Source organism: Tenrec ecaudatus, chromosome 18 (assembly GCF_050624435.1).
Source record: "Tenrec ecaudatus isolate mTenEca1 chromosome 18, mTenEca1.hap1, whole genome shotgun sequence".
Taxonomy (NCBI): Eukaryota; Metazoa; Chordata; class Mammalia; order Afrosoricida; family Tenrecidae; genus Tenrec; species Tenrec ecaudatus.
The window spans coordinates 47,872,561-47,892,623 of record NC_134547.1 but is presented as its reverse complement, the minus strand read 5'-3'; the positions used below and the strand labels follow the sequence as shown (position 1 = coordinate 47,892,623).

Sequence of the window (20,063 nt, the reverse complement as noted above, 5' to 3'; positions counted from 1 at the left end):
TTCCAGAAGCAGACTGTCACATTTCCCCCCACAGAGCGGCCAGCTAGAGTTTGAACCTAGGCAGCTGGGCACCAGCGAGGGCCTGAGGGGGGCCTGGTAACATGGGAGCAGAGAGGTGTAACTCCGAAAGGTGAGCTGTGGGGCACAGCTGGGGGGCAGGGTTGGAGCCGAGGGCTCCCGCCTATGTCAGGAGGAGGGCACAATGGACAGCCAGGTGGCAGCTTCTGGGGAGGCACAAGAGCCATCTCGGGAGACAGACGACTGTGCTGCAGGGAGAATGGGCTGCTGGGATAAGGGGCACGCAGCATATCTCAGGACCTTTGCATGTGCTGCCTGGGACATCCCTTCCGTTCGCCGAGCCAATCATTATTTACTGAGCATCTGCAGAGCACAGCCATGAGCTGCCTGCCTGCGATGGACTGCCTGGAGACTCGCTGACCCCTCAGAGTCAGCCCTCTGACCCTGCCTTACCACTGAAATGGCTCCCTGGGCTTTCTTCCCTTGAGGGTGCTGTTGCCCTCCACGCACACAGAGCCTGAGCACTGGGCAAGTCTGTCTGGACCTGGGCTGTCTTCCGAGAAGGCAGCCAAGTGGCCACACGGAGGATCCGCGTAAGGGCTACTTGCTGACTGACCCAATGGGCCATGGCATGAAGAAGACAGGACCCAAAGTCACAAGGGTACCCAGTCCCCGCCTGCCTCAGTCTACAAGCCCCTCCGGCCTGCTGCCTGGAGGAATCCATGGAGAGTGGCCGGGAAAGAGAGTTCAGGGACCCCGTTTCCCAGGTGAGGTCCAGAGGAGAAGAGACTTGGCCCAGGCTTTGCTGGAAATGGGCGACCCTCCCCAGCATGCCTCACTCCCCTGGGGGGAGGGGTCAGTGATGCTCCATCAGGAGCCTCAGTTTCAATCCCTTCCGCCTCCTTCCTTCCTGCTCCCAGATGCAAACCTTTGCTGCTCCCCCAGGCCAGTGTCTGTCCCCTCCTCACTGGGCAAGCCCTCCGTCTTCTGATGTGCTGACAGGGATCCTGAGAGCTCCCCCACCCCCAGCACAGACCCGCCTAACAGGAAGCTGTGGGAACAGGAGGCTTGCCACTCCTCTCCCACACACTTACAAGGCCCCTCCTGTGTCCGACTCTCGGAAGTACTGGGGACACGGGTGGCCCTGGATGCGATGGGCACTGGGGACGGGAGGGTGTGGGAGGGGGCAGTGGAAGGAACGGGTAATAAGCAGAAACACAAACGAATCAACGAGATGATTCTGAAGAGCCACAAGTGCTCCAAGTCCAAGAAGCCTCGAGTCTCCACTCAGGAGCCCAGGTGGTAAAGATCCTGGGTTGCTCCCCAAAGGGTTGATGGGTCAAGCCCACCCAGCGCTCCCTGGGAGGAAGCCCCAAGGATCTGCGTACAGCTTCCGGAACCGTCTACTCCCTTCAGGGGGTCCGGGGTGGTCAAACTCAAGCAACCACAGGATTGTCTCGGATTCTGCAGGAAGATAGGGACAGGCAGGTGTGGAAACTCTCTCTGACCTGCCACCGATGCCCCGGCTGGTAGCCCAACGAGGGGAGCTGGGAGCCGAGAAAGGCCTCTCTGGACAAGATCATGACCAAGACTCCTTCCAGCATTGTCAGAGAGGGGGAGACACAGAGGGGAGCCCCGCCTAGTTTCTCAGGCCACATTCTGGGGGTGGGGAAGGCTGAAGCTCCTGACTCAGGGGTCCCAGAGCCTTGGGTCAGAAAAGCATCGAGAGAAAGGAAGGGGCTTGGGTGTGGGAGGAGGGGACTCGGGACTCGTTGAGAGAATGCTCCTGTCTCTGATCTGATCTCTCCCCATCTGCCATCACAGAGTTCTCAAACCTGGGTTTGGTCAACCTTCAGGCCCAGGTGCTGCCCCAGGGCCCTCCAGTCATCTGTGGCACTTGGATGCGGAGGGCCCTCTTCCCAGAAAGGGGGCTGGCCTGAGAGAGTCCCCAAAGGCATGGCGATTGCAGTTGGCCCACTTCCCGAGAGTCCCCAGAGTAAGGACAAAGAGGGACAATGATTTACCATGGAGGGCTTTCTATTAGTATGCTCACAGCTACCTTCAAAGAAACATACCTGCACTCTAAGAAGCTCTGAGGATGCTGCACCCTCTAGTCACTGCCTGCCGGACACCCCGAAACAGGGCTTCTCTCCTGGGTATGACCACCCTGCATTCTCACGGGGAGGGAGGTCCCTTGAAATACCACGGGAGACACTCCACTCTGCAGAACACATGGACTGGACCAGCCCTCGTCTGGCTCGTTTTCCAATGGAAAATTCCCCAGCTGAAGGGGTGTCAGGGCAAAGGCAGGCAGGAAGTAGAGGGAGGTGTCCAAAGCCGCAGACCCTGGTTCTTTCCATGGAGACACCTGGAAAAACTTCACGGGGCCCCACACCAAAGGCAGGGGCATATGTGTGTGCAATACAAACATGCCTTGTGCTGCATTCAGCTTCCAGGCAGGCAGGCCCAGACCAGAGCCCAGAGAAGGGCGGGTCCTGTGGAGCAGAGGCCGGGTATGACCCCAGGTGTCAGAGGTGGGCCAGGTCTCCAGGGAGAAGTCCCCCATCAAGGCCCTCCACATTGCATCTGCCCAGGAAGGTGACAAGGGGCAGGGGGTGGAGGAGCAGGTGCGGGGCTCCCTGGTCTCTACCACTGAAGCTGGGCATGGGTGCTCCCAAGGACAGAACAAGCCAGCACCAAGCGGCCCACAGCCCTAAACGCAACAGAACATTATGGTTCTAGGTCGCTGGTTTTTCCCAGGCCATGTGGGGCCAAGCTAGGCACAGACAGCAAGCAGAGCCCCCCACTGGCTACCAGAGCCCGCATTAAGGAGTCTGAGTTCCACCTGTGACTGAGGTAGGGTACATCAAGGTCCCCTTTCTGAAAGAGGGTCTCCCCCAAGTGCAGCTGGCCAAATTGGGGAGCAGAGGGAGGCAGGGCTAGGGAATGGGGTGGGAAAAGAAAGGCCGGGGAGAAGCCTTTATTTCAGACCCAAAGCGCTGCAGGAACAGGAGGAAGGGCCTTGTTCTCTCTAGCCTCATCCCAAGTCCTCCCCACAAGCCCACTCCACCCCCACACACCCTTCCCCACAAACACACAGGTGCCAGACAGCTTTTGCGCAAAAACTAGTTTGCAAACACACAGCCGACTTCTGGGAAGCTTCCCAGTTCCACGCCCCCTCTCGTTTTTTCTCTTCCGGCCCAGAGCCGGCCTTGGGGCAGCTCCCAGGATGGGGGCGAGGGGCGTGGGGAGTGAGGGCAGGGGGCGAGGGGCGTGGGGAGTGAGGGTAGGGGGCGTAGAGGGGCTGGCGGCGCCGAACGCCCCGAGCCGTCAGCGGCCGCGGCGGCCGTGACGCGCTGTCTTCCGGTCAGACCTCTCCAGGATCCCGGGAGTGCCCGAGGGGTCCCTCGGACCGCTGGGCGCGATCCCCGCGGACCCCGCCTCGGGTGCCCCGCCGCCCTTCCCCGCAGTCGGGGCCAGGCCGGGGCTCCCCCGCGTGGCAGGGTCGGAGCTGAGTCACCAAAGGTCCTGGGGCCCGCGGTGGCTGGGTCTGGGGGCGTCGCAGCCCGCCCCCCGCGCGCGCCCCCCCAGGCGGAGCCCGGAGGCCTGCGGACCCGCCGCTCGGGCCGGAAACCTAGCCCGGAGGCCGAACTTGAGCACTTGCGCTCGGGCGCCCCGCCCTCCCGGCCCCGCTCACCTCGGGTCCCACGGGCGTCTCCGCCCTCAGCGCGCGGCCGCCGCTGCCCGCGCCCCGGGCCCCCCGGGCATCCCCGGGCGCAGCTCTGCTCCGCCGGGCCCGCGGGCACGGGTGGGCTCAGGGCGCTGCCCGCGCGGCCACGGCCCTGGCGTGCGCTCCCGGCCGCTCGGGGTCCGGTCCTCCTCCCGGGCCGGCGGGCGGGCGACGGCGACGGTTCGGGCTCCTCCCTCCGGCCGAGGGTGGGGGGGGGGGCCGCCGGGGCGGAGAGGGAAGTGGGGAGGCGAGGCGCGCGCTTCCTGGAGGGGCGAGCGCTCTCCTCGCGGGCGGAGCGGGGCGCTGTCCCAACCGCCCGCCGCCGCGCGCCCTGGCACTGCCCGCGCCCAGCGCCGCCGGGGCCTGCCGCGCGCTCGAGGCCGGGAGCCCGGGGGCTCGGGACGCTCCAGGCGGGACCCCCGCGGGTCGGGACGGCCCGGGTTCGAGCCTTTCCGGGGTGGCGGCTGCGGAGGCGCAGGCACCTCCGAGATCCCCGCCGGCGCCCAGGCCCAGGGACGCGGGAACCGGGAGGCGGGCTCCGGGAACGATGCCTGCGGCCTGGACCCCAGGGCAGATGAGCGCCCCGCGGCGCCCTCGGGTGCGCGCCCCCTCCCCGAGGCATCTTAGCTTTCTTCTCACCTTTCTTTCTCGGTCCCCCCTGGGCCCCCCCAGGGCCGCCAACCCCCCTTTTGCAAAAGAGCTCTGCTTCTCCTTGCCTCCAGAGGATGGGAAAATGACACATTTCTCTGACGGAGATAACTACGGGTCGTCGGAACGGAGCTGACAGCTCATCCGCGCGAGGGCAATTAGACAGGCCCTGGGAGCCCGGGAGTCTTCTGGGAAGGCCTCTTTTCCCCCAGAAGCGGGGCCAGTTGTTAAGAAGTGCGCCTGTCACTCGGCGCCCCGGCAGCTGGCCAATCCCAAGCATTGATGTACTCAGAAAATGCCCCCGGGGCGTGTCTGATAGCCCAGCCGCTGGACTGTGCCTAGGTGCCAGCCCAAAGCTGGGTCCAAGGCCCTGGGCTCGCCCGACTTGGCAGCTAGCTTAGACGGCGAGAGTTCTCGTTCGGGGCAGGTGAGGGTTAACGCGGGAGCCTCGCGCCATGAGCTCCATCCCGGGCTGAGTCACTGGCACTGGGCAGCCTTTGAGGGGTAGCCACCGAACAGCCCCGCGCGCTGAGCTTTGGTCTTGGCTCCGCCACCCTCCCTTCAGCCCACTTTTCTCCGCTGCCTCCTCTTTCATTCTCTCTGTCGGAGCACTCTGGGATCTGGCTCCAGCCTCACTTTCCCTGGGAAACCTGCCCTGATTGCCCTAGCCTCAGAAACCCGCCACCACACACCCCCCCCCTTGTTCCAGCAGGTGGAGCCAGGCTCAGGGGCACAGGGCGGTGAATCTAGAACCCCCCCTCCCAAGGTGCTAGCATCTCCTGCCTGTGGGACAAGAGCTGGGCTCAGGCAGTCCCGCTGCTGGGTGTGGCCTCAAGCACAGAAGTACCTACTGAGCCCAGCTGAGTAGGTGAGGGGGCTGGAAGAGGAGGCTGCCCGCAGAGCTGCTGCTGAGGGGAATGCGACGCTAGATCGCTGTCAAGGGACAGAGGGCAAAGGCCAGCCACTGAAATTTTACCCCTAGGTACCTACCTACTCAAGAGGAAGGGAAGCATCGCATGTACTCCCAAAAGTTGACCTCAGCGTTCGTAGCAATGCCATTCATAACAGCCCCTAAGTGCGTACAGCCCAAACGTCCCATCAAGCGCAAGCATGTGGTGGGACAACGTACTGGGGCCCAGAGGACCCTACAAACTGCGCCGAGGGAAAGAAGTTCCAAGAGCCCACGTATTGTGTGATCTCAGATCTGAGCCGTCCAAAGAGAGGACAGTCAAAGGTTGTGGTGGGCTAGGGGAGAGGGGGCGTGGCTGCTCTTGGTGCTGGGTCTCTGTGGGATGGATGATACACTGTTCTCAATGGCGGGAAGCTAGCCCACGAACGACTGAACTACACGCTTTAAGGGAGCGAGCGACCAGGTGATTGACTTCTATCCTAATAAAGTGTCTTTTTAAGAGGGGTCAAGAGAGCGCAGAGGCTAGCTGATAAGGTCAAGTGTCCTTCGCACATATATAATCAAGACTATTTCTGCAAAGTATCGGCCTGGTGGTGACCCGCCTGCACACTTGGGGACCCTGTGTTTCTGGACATAGACTCATATCTGGGTATGTCTGTGCCCATAAACGCCATGCTTATCTTTATCATCCAGGCTGTTTGGTCAGATTGCCCCGCACTTCAGTGAGCACCCATTGGGAGGAACACCCACTGGAGCTCAGGTGTGTGTATGGGAGGGTGGGCTGGGAGGCCCCACCCATCTTCTTTGCTGTATAGCACCCCTTAGTCATCAGCTGGAGTGTTTGCTCACATGTCGGCCTGGCAGTTGATGCTAGCTGCCAGCTGGGACTTCAGATGGCATTATCTGGGACTCCTACATGTGGCCATTCCATGTGGCCCTGTGGGCTTTCTGGTAGCAGGATGGCAGGTGCTGGGTCTTAGCCTACCAAGAGAACCAAGTAAGAGCAGTATCTGCTACCTGTGCGACTTAGACTTGGAAGTCACAGGTGAGCTCACAGGCAATGCCCAAGAGAGAGCAAAACACTCCCTCCGATGGGAGGCGTGCCACTGCCACACGTCGAGAGGATGTGGGGTAACGACACCATGGCCGCCTTGAAAAGGGGGTTACCTGAGGGACAAGCCGGGGTGGGGCCCTTCCCTCCAGCCTCTCCTGACTGGCTCCCATCCCAGCCACTCCAGCAGTTGGCTCTATCTTCTGGGTCTTGATTTCTCCTCTGTAAAATGGGGGTACCTGCTACCCGGGGGATTGTGAGAAGGTGGCGAGGCAGGTACCAGGCACATAGCGACCCTAGACCCTAAGTCATGGACTGGATGCAGGAATGGGCCACTGCCAGGACCTTCCCAACCACTGTCAGCCCCAGCCATCCCCCCACCCTTAACCTATCCTGGAGTGAGTAAGTGAGGGAGAAAGTGCCCGTGTCCCCTCCTCCTCCTGGGCCCTTTATGGGCAGCCAGCTTAGTGCTGAGCCTGCAAAGCATGGCTTCCAAGGGCTGGAGGGAAGTGAGGCTCCCTGTGTGGGAGGGTCTATTGGGAGGTTGGAGAAACACCAGCTGCTGTGGGAATTTCCGGGTCCCAGAAAGCTCTGGATTTGTCCACTGGGTGGGTCTGGCTGCAGCTGGGGCCCAAAGTCCTCCAGCCTGGCCTCAGCCATGCAGGGGTGGGGTAAGGGCAGAAGCAGGGTCCAGGAAGGGTGTACAACTTCTTGTCTTCCTGGGGTCCCCCTCCTCCCTGAGGTACGTAGACCTCCGGCCAACTAACCCCCACCCCCAGACAGGATTCCCATCTTGTTCTTGATCAGAATCTGAGCCCTACAAACGCTCACCAAACAACCATGGGGAAGGCTGGCTCCCTCCCGGAGCCTCAGCTTTCTCCCCTGTGCACAGGGTGAGGTGGTGACTAAGTTGGCTGTTAGGGTCCAGAGGTGCTCAGAGAACGGGAAGTTCTGTGAGAAGAACCAGGTGGGCCAGGAGTCGGAACCCTCTCAAGAGTATAGAAATGAAGCCGGGAAGGCCCTGGCACCTATGGAATTCTGTTTCTCCCCTTACTCTACAGAGGAGACCATGGGATAACAGAAAACCCTGCATGGATCCCTGAGCTGCGTGGATCCCTGAGCTGGATGTCAGGGCAGCTCAGGGACATTCTGGGGCCTCTCATCTGACAACCCCCAACTCCCTTTCAGGGCAAAACAGGAGCTGCAAAGGCTTGTCCAGACTCCTGAGAACACTGTTCACTCCAGGCCCCGGCTGTCCACCATGGTCACTTGGTCATCACCAGGGAAATTTCTAGATGCTAGATGCTGTATCTGAAGGTGGGCCATTTTCATTGCTCCCGAGTGATTCTACTGGGCAGTCCAAGCTGCGCTCCTTGCACCGAGCTAGATGGCCAGGCCCATGTTCCCAGAGTATCAGCATCACTGGGGACACCTTTAGACCCCAGGCCCCCACACCAGACCCGCCGACCCCAAAGAGGCAAGTTGACAGGGTTCCCAGATGAGTGCGTGCCCTGGGCTCAGAAAGCCATTTGACAGTCCGACCGGGGTGTTTGTACAGTTTCTCCGGGGACTGACCCAGGGGCAGGCTTCCGGCTCGGGGAGTGAGATCCCCGCCCTGGTGTGTGGGGCCAGTGAGGTAATCCTGTGACCTTCGCCAGGCAGGTGGACATTCAACTCCCACAATCACAGGATGGAAGCCATGTTGCCACTCTCTCTTGAGAAGGAGGTGGCTGGACGTCTAGACCCTACTAGTGTCGGGAAGGTAAAAAACAAACCAGCCAATGTCACACAGTCGACTGGTGGCGGGAGATGTTTTTGTCCCTTCACGATCTCCCACCCATTCTAGTGGGGCTCTGTCACGGCGCCGTGCTGACAGCTCCGTGGCCGTTTAGAGACAGCTGTTGCAGGGTCCCCGCATGATCTGGGCAGAGCCCGGGGGCAGATGAGTGAACGAGCAGCACAGAGTGACAGCATTGTGTGCGCTTTTCCCGGGTGGGGCGCTGTTCGGTCCTCAAGCCATCTGCAGGCTTCCAGGCCATCCTGGGCAAGGAGAGGGGCACCCCCACCCCCTTTGAAGGAAGGCTCACAGGGACGCTGCTCACGCTCACGTCACCAGGAAGGAAGGCCAGAATTTGGGGCCCCAGGTTTCGGGGAAAACTTCCTTTATCCTCGGCCTCCCCCCCGCCCCCCACCAGGCCTATGACCCTACTCAATGCCAGGTGTTCTCTGACCCCAGCATAACAAGGGTGTCCCTGTACTTGGCACTTGGCTGGAAGACATTCTCCTCATGGTTTGCAGGGGACCTAGGACAAGGTAGAGGACAGCAAAGGTCAGAGTTGAGCCATCCAGGCCAAGCCACTAGTGACAGGACAGCCCAGCATCACCTAACTCAGCAGTTCTCAACCTGTGGGTGGCGACCCCTTTTGGGGGGTTGAATGGCCCTCTCACAGGGGTCGCCTGATTCATAACTATCAAAATGACAGTGATGAAGTAGCAACGAAAATAAATTTATGATTGGGGGTCACCACCACATGAGGCACTGTGTGAAAGGGTCGCGGAATCAGGAAGGTTGAGAACCACTGACCTAACTGGTCCTGGGCCAGGTGGGAACAACTCCCAGCATCACCTAACTTCTTTCTTGGCTGGGCCTAGGAAAGGGTTAGCTCTGGATTGCCAACGGGCCAGCCTGCCCTCCAGTGGTAGGTAGTGGTAACTGCACCCTGCGCCGCAGGCACAGCTGCAGAGGAAGGCTCCCTTGAGAGCAACTGGTCCAGTTCTCTGCCCAGCGCAGATGAGGGAGAGGGGGGCCACTCTCCAACCGTTTCAAGCATCCCCCACCTTCTAAGCTATTCAACTCTAAAACATCCTAACACTAAACCCATCGCCGCTGAGTTAGCTCCACTCTAGCGACCCGGTTGCTAGGGGCCCACGGGCGATGGCTTCAATCCATAGGAGTTACCTTACACACCACAGAACTAAACCCTACCTGTCCTGCAGCAGCCTGACAGTCGTCTGTCAATGCATCTCCTGGGGGGGCCTTCCTCTTTCCCGAGCATGATGTCCTTCTCCAGGAACTGGTCACCCCGGACATGCCCATGGACAGAAGATGAAGCCTCGCCATCCTTGCCTCTAAGGGGCACTCTGGCCGTCCTTCTTCCAAGACAGATCGGCTTGTCCATTTAGCAGTCCAGGGACTTTCCGTAGTCTCCCCCAGCACTGCAATTCAAATGCATCGATTCTTCTAATTTCCACACGCACAGGGGGCCATTGAAAACACCATGGTTAGAGCGTGGCTAGGGTCAGGCACACCTTAGTCCTCAAAGTAACATCCTGGCCTTTCAATACTCTACAGCGGTCTTGCGCAGCAGTTTTGCCTAATACGATTCACCCTTCCTTTGAGCTCTTGACTGCCGCCTCCATGATGCGGTGACTGTGGAGCCAAGCAAGACGAAGTGCTTGCCAACGTCAGCGTCTCCCCCATGTGACCTCGGGGTCCAGTTGTGAGGATTTTGGTCTTCTTTACATGGAGTTATGGTCCATACTGAAGGCTGCAGGCAATCCTTGATCTTCATCAGCAAGTGTCAAATCCTCCTCACTTTCAGCAAGCAAAACTGTGTCATCTACCTATGTCAGGTTGTTAACAAGCCTTCCTCCAATCCTGCTGCCAAATTTCTTCTTCATATAACCCAGCTTCCCTGGTGATTTGTTCAGCATACAGACTGAATATGTATGGCGAAAAGATAACAACCCTGAGGTACACCTTTCCTGATTAAAATTTTTTTTCTTCCTAAATACAGAATTTTATTTGATTTTTTTTGGCGTCCCTGTTTATTTGATTCTTAAAATGAATTTGATTTAAAAAATATTCTATGTAACATATAGTTTTATTCTTCTATTTCTTGAGCAATATTTTTATTGATCCTGATTTTACACCATGCAAATTCCCTTGTTCTGTTTGCGCAACTGCCGCTCGATCCATGCACAAGTTCCTCATAAGCACCATCAAGTGTTCCGGAGTTCCCATTCTTTTCAGGGTGACCCATGGTTGGTTATGAACTGCCCCTGTGGGTTTTTGAGACTGTAACTCTTTATGGGACTTGAAAGCCTCAGCTTTCTCCTGAAGAGCAGCTGGTGGTTTTGAACTGCTGAGTTTGTGGTTAGCAGCCCGTGTATAACCACTACGCCACTGAGGTTCCTTCAGCTCTCAAAAGGGAGTTAGCATGTAACCAATACCTGCTTCATACCAGGTACCCCGATCAGGCCGTTTTTTAATATCCACACTGAACTCAGGTGAGAGTTGACAGTTGAGGGTAAGTCAAGAAGTGTTGTTACTTGGGTCCCAGTGGGTGCACGCATGGGTTTTCCCTACACAAAACCCATGTAACCACGTGTCCACTGTAGGCAAGTTCTCTCAGAAACACAGTTGGCTTAGGGTGCCTTTCAAACAGGGTCAGTCAAAACAGGTGGCTCCTACAGGACCCGTGTGTCTAGATCTGTCCCAAGAAGAGAGGTCAGCGCAGAAGGCTATAGTGAGCTGAGGTAGTTAGTTTATTGTGCCAACTTGACTGATAAACACATGTGGAGTTAATTGAAGAGAAGACGAATAAATGGCTCAGTGAGTCTCGCCTTTCTAGTTCCTGGGTCTCTTGCTCTCTGATGGTCCGACCAGGGGGCAGCTGCCTTAGCCAGTTCCCTGCTTCAGCTGGCAAGGCTCACTTCCTGCAAGACATCCCTAAGGAGAAGCCACCCTGCTGCAGTCCTGGGTGCTAGAGCAGCCACGTGGAGACACCTGCCAGTGCTGAGATGCTTACATGTTCACTGATTTGACTTTCCTCCTGCAGTCGACATCATTGTGGTGTGTTTTGTGAGATGGAGGAGGACTTTGTGGACTGGTGTTGGACATACGGGCTAATGGTGGACTTGTGGGCTTGGGCAGCACTGGGTTGGGATGCTTTCTTAATGTGCACTTACCCTTTATATAAAACTCTCTCTTATATACATATGAGTTTCTGTGGATTTGTTTCCCTGGTCTACCCAGACTAACACACTGCCATTGAGTAGATTCTGACTCACAGCAAACCTATAGGACAGGATAGAACTGCCCCTGTGGGTTTCCCATGCATTAGCTCTTTACCGGAGTAGAGAGCTGCATCATCCTGAGGGGTGGCTGGTGGTTTTGAACTGCTGACCTTCCAGTTAGCTGCCTGATGTGTAACCCGTACACCACCAGGGCTCCTGAGAAGACTTGGGGGGATAGAAATGCCACATCTGTGTGTACATGCAGAGCCAGTGGGCGGTCACCCTGAGATACAGGAACTGCCCGCTTTGAGGTTCTTGTTTAATGTTTTGTCTTGATGATGTCGCGGCGATACTTGTAGCCTCACCATCAGTGGTCCTCAGGTGATTTTATGTCAACTTGAATTTTCATGAAAGGGGTAGGGTAGAAGCCAACCGTTAATCAGGTCACAGCCTGATGACCCCCCTTAGGGGTGTGGTCTTCTGATAAGCAGGAAAAGCAGACCCTACCCTACCCTCCGGCCACTATGCCTTCCCGCTGGCTGGGACTCTGCCGCCTGACTCTGACCATTGTCGCTGGCCTGCCATGTGCCCTCCACCCCCACCCTGCGACCTTGGACCCACGTGACTGCACCCACCAGGCTGCGATTCTCCGGCTTCACTTCCCCATCTCACCGGCCTGCAGCTATGTGGGTCCAACGAGGGACTTAGTCGGGGACACTGGCCTCATGGACTTGAATCGGACTGGGCTGGCGTGCCTTCTTGATAGATCATTATTTCTTGCTCTAAAGCTCTTTCTGAAACAAACAGAAACGCCACTGGACTGGTTTTAGTCAACCAGGCCTCACTCATGATCTTTCTATAGAGGTCGAGCTGAACAGTGTCTAATTTCTCTGAACCTGCTGCTATGACGTGAGGAGGTGGGCTCGTGTCGGCCGAGGCCCAGCAGGAGGAGGGGTCCCACAGAGACACGGTCAGGATTCAATGCCCGTCTCCTGACTCCCAGGCCACTGCTCCTCTGAGACCCCTCTCCTCCACTCAGGGATGAGTGGGGGAGGGGAGGGGAGGCAGGGGACATGAGGCCCAGACAGTGGCTGGAAGACCACTCTGTTTATTCCTCACACTCAGCATAAATTGTGGGCTGTGCTTGGTTCCTCTGGAATGTAACAAAGAGCATGAGGTAGTGGCTGGACCCAGGGCCCAGGCTTCTCACCCCTGGGACCCCCAAGCCTGTGTCCATCCCTTGCACAGGGCAGACCACGCCTGTCCACTCCCAAAGTCAGGCTGGCTCCACCTGCACCTTGGCCCAGCAGGAGCGGTGCACCTCCAGTTTCCAGAGGGGGAATGGAGGCTGGGCCAGAAAGAGAAGCATCCAGAAGCTCTGAGGCTGAGCTTCTGGTCAGTGCTTGGACATTCCCCTTCCCAGCCTCCGGCGGAAGACTTTCCATGGTCTAGCTGTTCTGGAAATGCCATCTATAAATACATCGCTTGGTTTCTAAAAATAAAATAAGTAATAAATTAGATCTTGGACCAGCCTGAAGACAGCTGGCCAGCCATGTGCCGTGTGACACGGAAGTCGTCATATGCCACGCTGTGGTGAGCGGTCCAGTTTGTTCTGACTCCACGGGGTCCCAAGGCCCCAGTCGCTGCAGAAGCAGACTGCCCACCTTTCTGCCACGGAGCGGCCGGCGAGTTGGAACTGCTGCCTTAACGGAATGCTTAAGTGCTGAGCCACCAGGGCTTCTGAGTGTGTCACGTGTCACATGTGTGGGACCACGGCTTGTGTGTCCCTCCAGGTATAGTGCTAGGAGCTGGCTCCTTCAGCACCACACTCACACCATGCCAGCTGCCCCCACCAGTAGCACAGTGTGTGTGGCTCAGGGCACTGATGTCCCCCTGGCACAGGTGTCCCTCTTCCCTCATGGGACAGGAGCAGGGCCACCAGCTGAAGGGTGTCTGAAGCCCTTGGCCCAGGTGGGTGAGAGCTGGCATCACTTGGCTGCATCTCTGGGGTCTTGAAGGGGCTGTGAAGGGGCTCGGGGGCGATCTTCGAAAAAGGCGAAGTCCAGCCTGGGCTCCTGGCTCTGCAGGTGCTGAGCCATGGTCGGAGGGATGGGGTTACTCCAGAGGCTGTGAACATGGAGACAGACACTCAGACCGGGCCCCATCTACAGAGGAAAAGACTGAGGCCTGGGGTGGGGCAGCTGTGCCCGGCGGTCCTGGCAGAGGCAGGAGTCCGGTCAGCACAGCTGCCCTAGAGGCCTGGTGTCCCCTACAACCAACTCCTGGCTTCTCCCACTCTGTCCTCGCCTCCAACCCCCCAAACCAAACTCCCTGCCATTGTTGGCTCATCATGATCCCCTCGGGCAGGGTAGACCTGCCCTGGGAGTTTCCGAGAACGCCACCCTTCACGGGAGCAGAAAAGTTACAGGCTTTCTCCCTTGGAGGGTTGGTGATTTCGAACGGCTGATGCCTAGGCCCAGCTCATAACTAGAACACCACCGTGGGTCCCTGTCTTCTCCCCCAGGAGCGCCGGTGCCCAGCCAAGGCCGGGACCGTGTGACCCCTTGGCACAAGTCTTCCTCAAGACCACTGCTCCTGATCAGCTGAGATGCTTCAGGACATTTACAGGCAGCCAGCACGTCTGCGATGTGAACGGTCCCCGCCCCTGCCCACCGTGCCCCTGCGCAGTGCCCGACATGTACAGCAGCACGTGGCGGCCGAGTGGAGTCACTGTTTTAAGTGTTTCCTGCGCGCCGGGGTTGGGCTCACTGCACAAGCTCGTTACCCTTTGAGAGAGATGCCGCTCAGCACCCCCATTTCACACGGGTCACAGGTGTTGAGAAAGGGAGGCAGAGTGACGCCGTCAGCAAATGGCAGATTTGGGAGGTGAGACGGGGCTTCCTGCTGCCACATTCTTGCTGGCATGGGCCAAGCATCCTCTGACGGTCCCTAGCTGCGCTACAGCCTCCTCTTACAGGGAGCCCCCTTGGATTGTGGGGCTTGATGTGTCTGTTTATGTCCCTGCTCCCATCCTGCCCCTGTCAGCCCCCATTACCGGATGACTTGGGTGCCAGGCACCCGGGCCAGCCCCTTCGCCAGGAGCCGGGCTCCGCAGGCAGTGATCTGATTCCTCTCCAAGCTTCGCAGGGAGCAGCAGAGCAGGGAGAGAGAATGGTGTGAGGCCAGGGGAGGGGACCCTCTGAGTCCTGTCCCCAGGCCAAGATGGGGAGTCTCAGACCCCCTACTACCTTCTCAGACCACAATGGTAGCTGCAGCAGGAGGGCTGAAGGGCAGACCCCAAGGAGAGCTAAGTAAGCCTGGGCCTTGGAGCCTCAAGGTGGTCTTCCCCGGGGACTTTCCCCAGGAGGAAGGGCCCCCCTCACCCTCCCACCCTGCCAGCCCCCCAGGCTGTGCCCGGGCATACTCCACTCTCTTCAGCCGACCCAAGCTGGGCAGGACACAGGCCAGTTCCGCAGCCGCCTGGTCCCCGAGAAGATTCCAAGACAGCCTGCAGGGGGTGGGGGGCGGGGGGCCCTGAGGTCAACAGGAGAGTAGGACGGGAAGGAACCCCAGCAATGGGGTGGGGGTGAGGAGGGCTAGGGGCCAACGGGGTGCTGTCCAGATGTGAGAGGTCCTTCCTAATGGGGTGCTCCCCAGATCTCTCCTGAAGATTTTCCAGGGAACCCCCACACCTCCTAACACACACACACACCCCTCTACTCTCTCTCTCTCTCTCTCTCTCTGGAGAGGGGGCTGTAACGATGGGCCTGGCCAGGACACCTGCCCACAGAAACACCCTGGTACCACCAGAGGGCACCTTCAGCCTGCTTCACTACAAATGCCAGCACACCAGGCAGGTGGCCTCTCCAGCCACCTCCAGAAGGGAAGGTCAGGGTCCCAGAGCCCTCCCCTCCCACTACCCCATGATGGGGAAACAGGGTTGGGGCTGGGTGGCTTTGCCCAACACTGCCCACAGCTCAGGCACCCCGACTTCCCTAGAGGAGTCTCCCACTTCCAGGTGGAGGGGACCTGGGCCAGCCACCAGGTTTAGTCCCCGTATCTCCCTCCTCCCCCGCTTCCAGCACAGGATCCTCTGCTAACTCACAGGATTTCTTCCAGGGCTGGGCAGAGCAGGAAGCCAGCGGCCAGGGGCTTGGCAGCCTGGTTGTCGATCTCACAGGAGATCAGGCTGGGGACAGAGAGGGGGCTGGGCTGGGTAGGGGGCACTGCTGGCTGGTATCCCACTCCCAATCAGGGTGCCTCTGCAGTCAGGGCAGATGGGGGCCCAAGAGGCAAGTGTGGGCAGGAACGCAGCTCTTTTGTGGCCCCACATGAGGTCTCGGTCACTTCAAAGGTCCCCCCAGGTGTCAGGTGGGGCCCACCAGGGTCCACTCACCCATCCCCCCACCTCCCCATCTCTCTTCCCCGCAGCTACATACTCAATCTGCCTGAGCAGCGGGAACCCCTTGGAGAACCAGGCAAGCCCTTGGCCCAGAGTGTTCTCAGCCAGGCTGCAGGGCAGGGAGACAGTGGTAAGGGGCGCCCCGACTCCACTTCCCACCTTCCACCCAGGCCCCACAGCCAGCCTCACCTGATCTCTTCCATGTGCGGACATCCACCCAGGGCCTGACCAAGGGGCAGTACCCCTTCTGGGCTCAGGCAGCTGGAGGACAGGCTGGAGGGAGAGGAGAAGGGTAAGAGGAAGCTGGGGGACCAGAGATAGGGGCTGAGGATCTTTGTGGAGACACCAACCACAGGCTTTGCTTCCTCAGGATTCAAGGTCAGACTTTAGATGGCCTATGGGCAAAACTGTCCTAACCCCCCCCCCCCCCCCACACACACACGGTATCAAGGGCCCTGGCTTTGGGGGCTAAAATTCCAAGTTCAAGGCTTGGCTCCTGAATTGTTAACACATGAAGGTCCGCTCTCTACACCTCTCCTGGCCTTGGTGTTCTTGGATCTCACTCAGATAATGGAACGAATAGAACGTGGGTCCCACGGGTCCCACGCGGCTGTAGCTGCAGAGTACAGAGGCCTGGCTGCAGCTGTTTCTCATGCACCCTGAGAGCGGAGGGCTGTGTTTACATATAGGGAAACTGAGGCTCAGAGGGACAGGAGTGAACAGGGAGTTGGTGGCAGGGCCAGCAATGAGGCCAGCTCTCCTGGCTCCTCACCCAGAGGGAGGGAGAAGTGGGCGGGAGAGGGGCAGGCAGCCCCCAGTCTGACAGAAGGCCATGGATGGGGTGGGGATGAGGGGTGGGGATGAGGGGTGGCCCTCTCTTCCCTGTGGCAGTAGGCACTCACCACAGGACCCTGAGGTGTTGGGGCAGCCCTCGGGCCAGCATGCACACTGTGGGGTCCTCCAGGGCATTGTTCCCAAGCCTGAAAGAGAAGGGGGTGAATGATGAGCTCTGGCTGGTCACTCAGGAGGCTTGCCCTGTGCCCTCGGGGGGACAGGAGGTCGGGCGGGGGAGGGGGGCAGAGGGCAGCCCACCGCAGACACATACCTTAGTTCCTCCAGGTTCCTGCAGAGGCTGAGAGACTCTGCCAGCTGCCTTCCCCCCACCGGGCCAATGCCATTCGCTGAGAGGCTGAGGGAGGGATGGACATCAGGTCCTTGGCCTCCCCCACCCCCACCCCAGACCAGTCGCCACCACACGGGGGCAGTTTGGCAGGGTGCCAGAGAGGAGCAGGAACTGGGCTGGCCAGCAGGCCACTCACCCCCAGGTCCACACACTGGTGGCTAGGGGTGAGGTGGGGCAGGAGGGGCCAGCGTGGGGCCCTGTCAGTTAGGTGACTCACTCGATTGCCCGGAGCTGAGGCAGCTCCGGCAGGACAGCAGCTAAGTGCTGGGTACCCGCCTCTCCAATCCGGTTGTGGCTCAGGCTGGGGAAGAGAAGAGCGGGATTGCAAGGAGATGGGGGTGTCACACATCCCGACACCCCATGTCCTCACACGCCCAGACAGAGGGAGTGTGCATATGTGGGGCCTGTGTGCCTGCGAGGGTGGTCCTCCCTTCTGTGAGGTCACCAAGGTGACCCCAGAGGATGATGGATTCTGAACCTGATCACGTCTGAGCCACCAGAGAGCGGCTTACACCAGCCTGTGTGACCACGAGGTGTTGACAGGACCAGGTATCACGCCTCCAGGACCCAGAACAAAAATCATACCAATGTGAATGAGGGGGCGCACAGAGAGGAGACCCAAAGCCCATCTGTAGACAATTGGACATCTGCTTACAGAAGGGTCACAAGGAAGAGAAGAGCCCGTCAGGGTGCAGTGTAGCACCGACGAAACATACAACTTTCCTCTAGTTCTTTAATGCTTCCTCCCCCCACTATCATGCCCTTATTTCTATCTTTAATGCTTCCTCCCCCACTATCATGACCTCATTTCTACCTTACAAATCCTGGTAGACCAGAGCATGTACACAGGTACAGATAAGAGCTGGGAACACAGGGAATCCAGGACAGATAAACCCCTCAGGACCAATAATGAGAGAGTAGCAATACCAGGAGGGGAAGGGGAAGGTGGGGGAGAAAGGGAGAACCAATCACAAGTATCTATATATAACTCCCTCCCAGAGGGACAGAGTGTAGGACATGAAAAAATAATAATTATAAATTAGCAAGGGTTCATGAGAGAGGGAGGGAGGGGGAAAACGAGGAGCTGATACCAAGGGCTCAAGTCGAAATAAAATGTCTTGAAAATGATGATGGCAACATATGCACAGATGTGCTTGACACATGGATGGATGGATGGATGGATTGTGATAAGCACTGTATGAGCCCCCAGTAAAATGATTTAAAAATAAAATAAAAGAGCCCCTTAGACACAGACACACGGTGGCAGTTGGATTTTATGTCAACTTGCACATGTGTAACAGGAGCATGGGTGGTGTGGGACACATCGGCAGCTAACCACAAGGTCAGTCGTTCAAATCCCCCAGCCAGCTCTGCGGGAGAAAGACAAGGCTTCCTACCCCTATGACACACTGTCATCTCGGAAGCCCACAGAGGCCGTTCTCTCCCATCCTGCAGAGTCCCTCTGAGTCAGAATTGACACAATGGCAGTGAGTTTGGATTCATTTCACACTTGTGTCCCGGTAGAGTCCAACCTGTCAATCAGGTACCAGGCTGATGATGCCTTCTGGGAGGGGTGGCCTTTGTATAAGGGAGAAACTGGGACCTTCTCCTTCTCTCTCTGACCCTCTGCCTTCCCGTTTGGACGGACTCTACCTGCCTCCAGGGGTGACCCCATGTGGGCCACCCGGCCCTGAGAGCTGTCAACCCTGCCATGCTTCCATGAACTATGGACCCACATGACTCTGCACCCCTCCCCCACCCTCCCCAAGCTGGCCTGTGATCTCCGGCTTCCTGCCTCACCTGTCTGTGTCATCGGTCTGCAGCTGGGAGCTGTGTGAGTCTGAGGAAGGCCCCAGCTTGCACTAGACCTAAGGATGTAAGTTGGCCTGGGCTGAGATGCTTTCTTGTTACACAATTTCTTCTTGATATAAAGCTCCTTCTCATGCGTGTATGAGTGTCCCTGGATTTGTTTCTCTCGAAAACCCAGTCCAACACGCACACAGACACACACCCGAGAGGGTACCAGGGGAGGAGGAGCTACAAGCGGAAGAGTGTCCAAGAGCTGAAGAACATGCCTTGCCGAAGAGGGAGGAATCGACAAGGCCCCAAGCCTGGTGTAGACACTCAGACCCCAGAACTGTGAGAAATACATTTCTGTTCTTTAACATAACCTATTGGTGGGGCAAGGGGCCCTGGAGGAGGCCCTGTGTGTAAGACACCAGACTGCTAACTTCAAAGCCAGCGGTTCAAAGCCATCCGCAGGCCTGCAGAAGAAGGGTGAGGCTGTCCATTCCCGTAAAGAGTTGCAGCCTTGGAAACCGCAGGGAGCAGCTCTGTTCTGACTTATAGGGTCAGTCCAACTCAGAATTGACACCATGGTGGTGGGCCTGGGTTTGGTCGTATGGGTGGGGTGCTGCTAACAGTAGGGAACTAGGACTCCTGGGTCCTGAGGGCAGCTCACACGGAAAGCACACCATCTTCACCCTGTGTTTGGGGCGGACTCCCAACACCTGTCCTCCCTGAGGCTGACCTAGATCTCTCTTGCTGCAATGGGCAGTCTTCCATCCTCTCCTGAGTTCCTGGCCCGGTGCTCTGCACAACATGGACGTGGGGGCGGGTGGGAAAAGAAACCCAGTGGGGAAGTGTGCACGCACGTGGCCCTGCCTTTAGCATCTGCCCCTCGCTTCCACCTGCCAAAATTGTCTAGGGTTGGGGGAGGGGCGGGACAGACCACTCACTCCAGGTCTTCCAAACTGGTGGCCCCTCTGAGGGCTTCAGCAAGGTTGCGACAGCCGACGTCATTGATGCAGTTCCTGCTGAGGCTGGAAAAGCGGGGACAGGCCAGGGGTGTGCGCATGAGGACCTTGGGAGCCTCCACAGGCAGGGGCTGGGCTAAGGGCACCAAGTTGGCAGAGGCTCTGCACATTCTGGAGCTCAGGCATCCGTCACGGAATCAGGGGGCGTAGGGTGTAGGGGTGAGCAGGGATGGCAGGACCATCCCCAACGCCCACGGGAGAAAACCAAGGTTTTGCCACGCTTTCTGACTTTGCCACATGTGCCCTCAGCCTGTGCACCGGGGATCTGTCGGTCGGCCAGCCCGAG

The 20,063-nt window shown here is 58.4% G+C and overlaps 2 protein-coding genes across 5 annotated transcripts in view; both read right to left on the bottom strand.

Moving 5' to 3' along the window:
• The window catches only part of CPNE2 (copine 2), a 52,153-nt gene extending 48,204 nt beyond the window's left edge, over positions 1–3,949 (bottom strand). The window contains exon 1 of the mRNA XM_075537920.1: positions 3,716–3,949. The gene's annotated coding sequence lies outside the window, so the exon portion shown is untranslated. The remainder of the gene's footprint in view (positions 1–3,715) is intronic.
• Positions 3,950–10,297: 6,348 nt separating this feature from the next.
• The window catches only part of NLRC5 (NLR family CARD domain containing 5), a 98,590-nt gene continuing 88,824 nt past the window's right edge, over positions 10,298–20,063 (bottom strand). For 2 of the 4 annotated variants that reach the window (XM_075536346.1, XM_075536349.1), the window contains 10 exons: positions 19,700–19,783; positions 17,179–17,262; positions 16,884–16,967; positions 16,681–16,758; positions 15,968–16,051; positions 15,816–15,887; positions 15,482–15,565; positions 14,801–14,884; positions 14,432–14,515; positions 10,298–13,503 (listed from right to left, as the gene is read on the bottom strand). In XM_075536346.1, the coding sequence (XP_075392461.1) occupies positions 13,365–13,503; positions 14,432–14,515; positions 14,801–14,884; positions 15,482–15,565; positions 15,816–15,887; positions 15,968–16,051; positions 16,681–16,758; positions 16,884–16,967; positions 17,179–17,262; positions 19,700–19,783 (877 nt within the window). In that variant the 3' untranslated portion in view covers positions 10,298–13,364. The remainder of the gene's footprint in view (positions 13,504–14,431; positions 14,516–14,800; positions 14,885–15,481; positions 15,566–15,815; positions 15,888–15,967; positions 16,052–16,680; positions 16,759–16,883; positions 16,968–17,178; positions 17,263–19,699; positions 19,784–20,063) is intronic. The other 2 variants (XM_075536347.1, XM_075536348.1) reach the window with 2 other exon arrangements.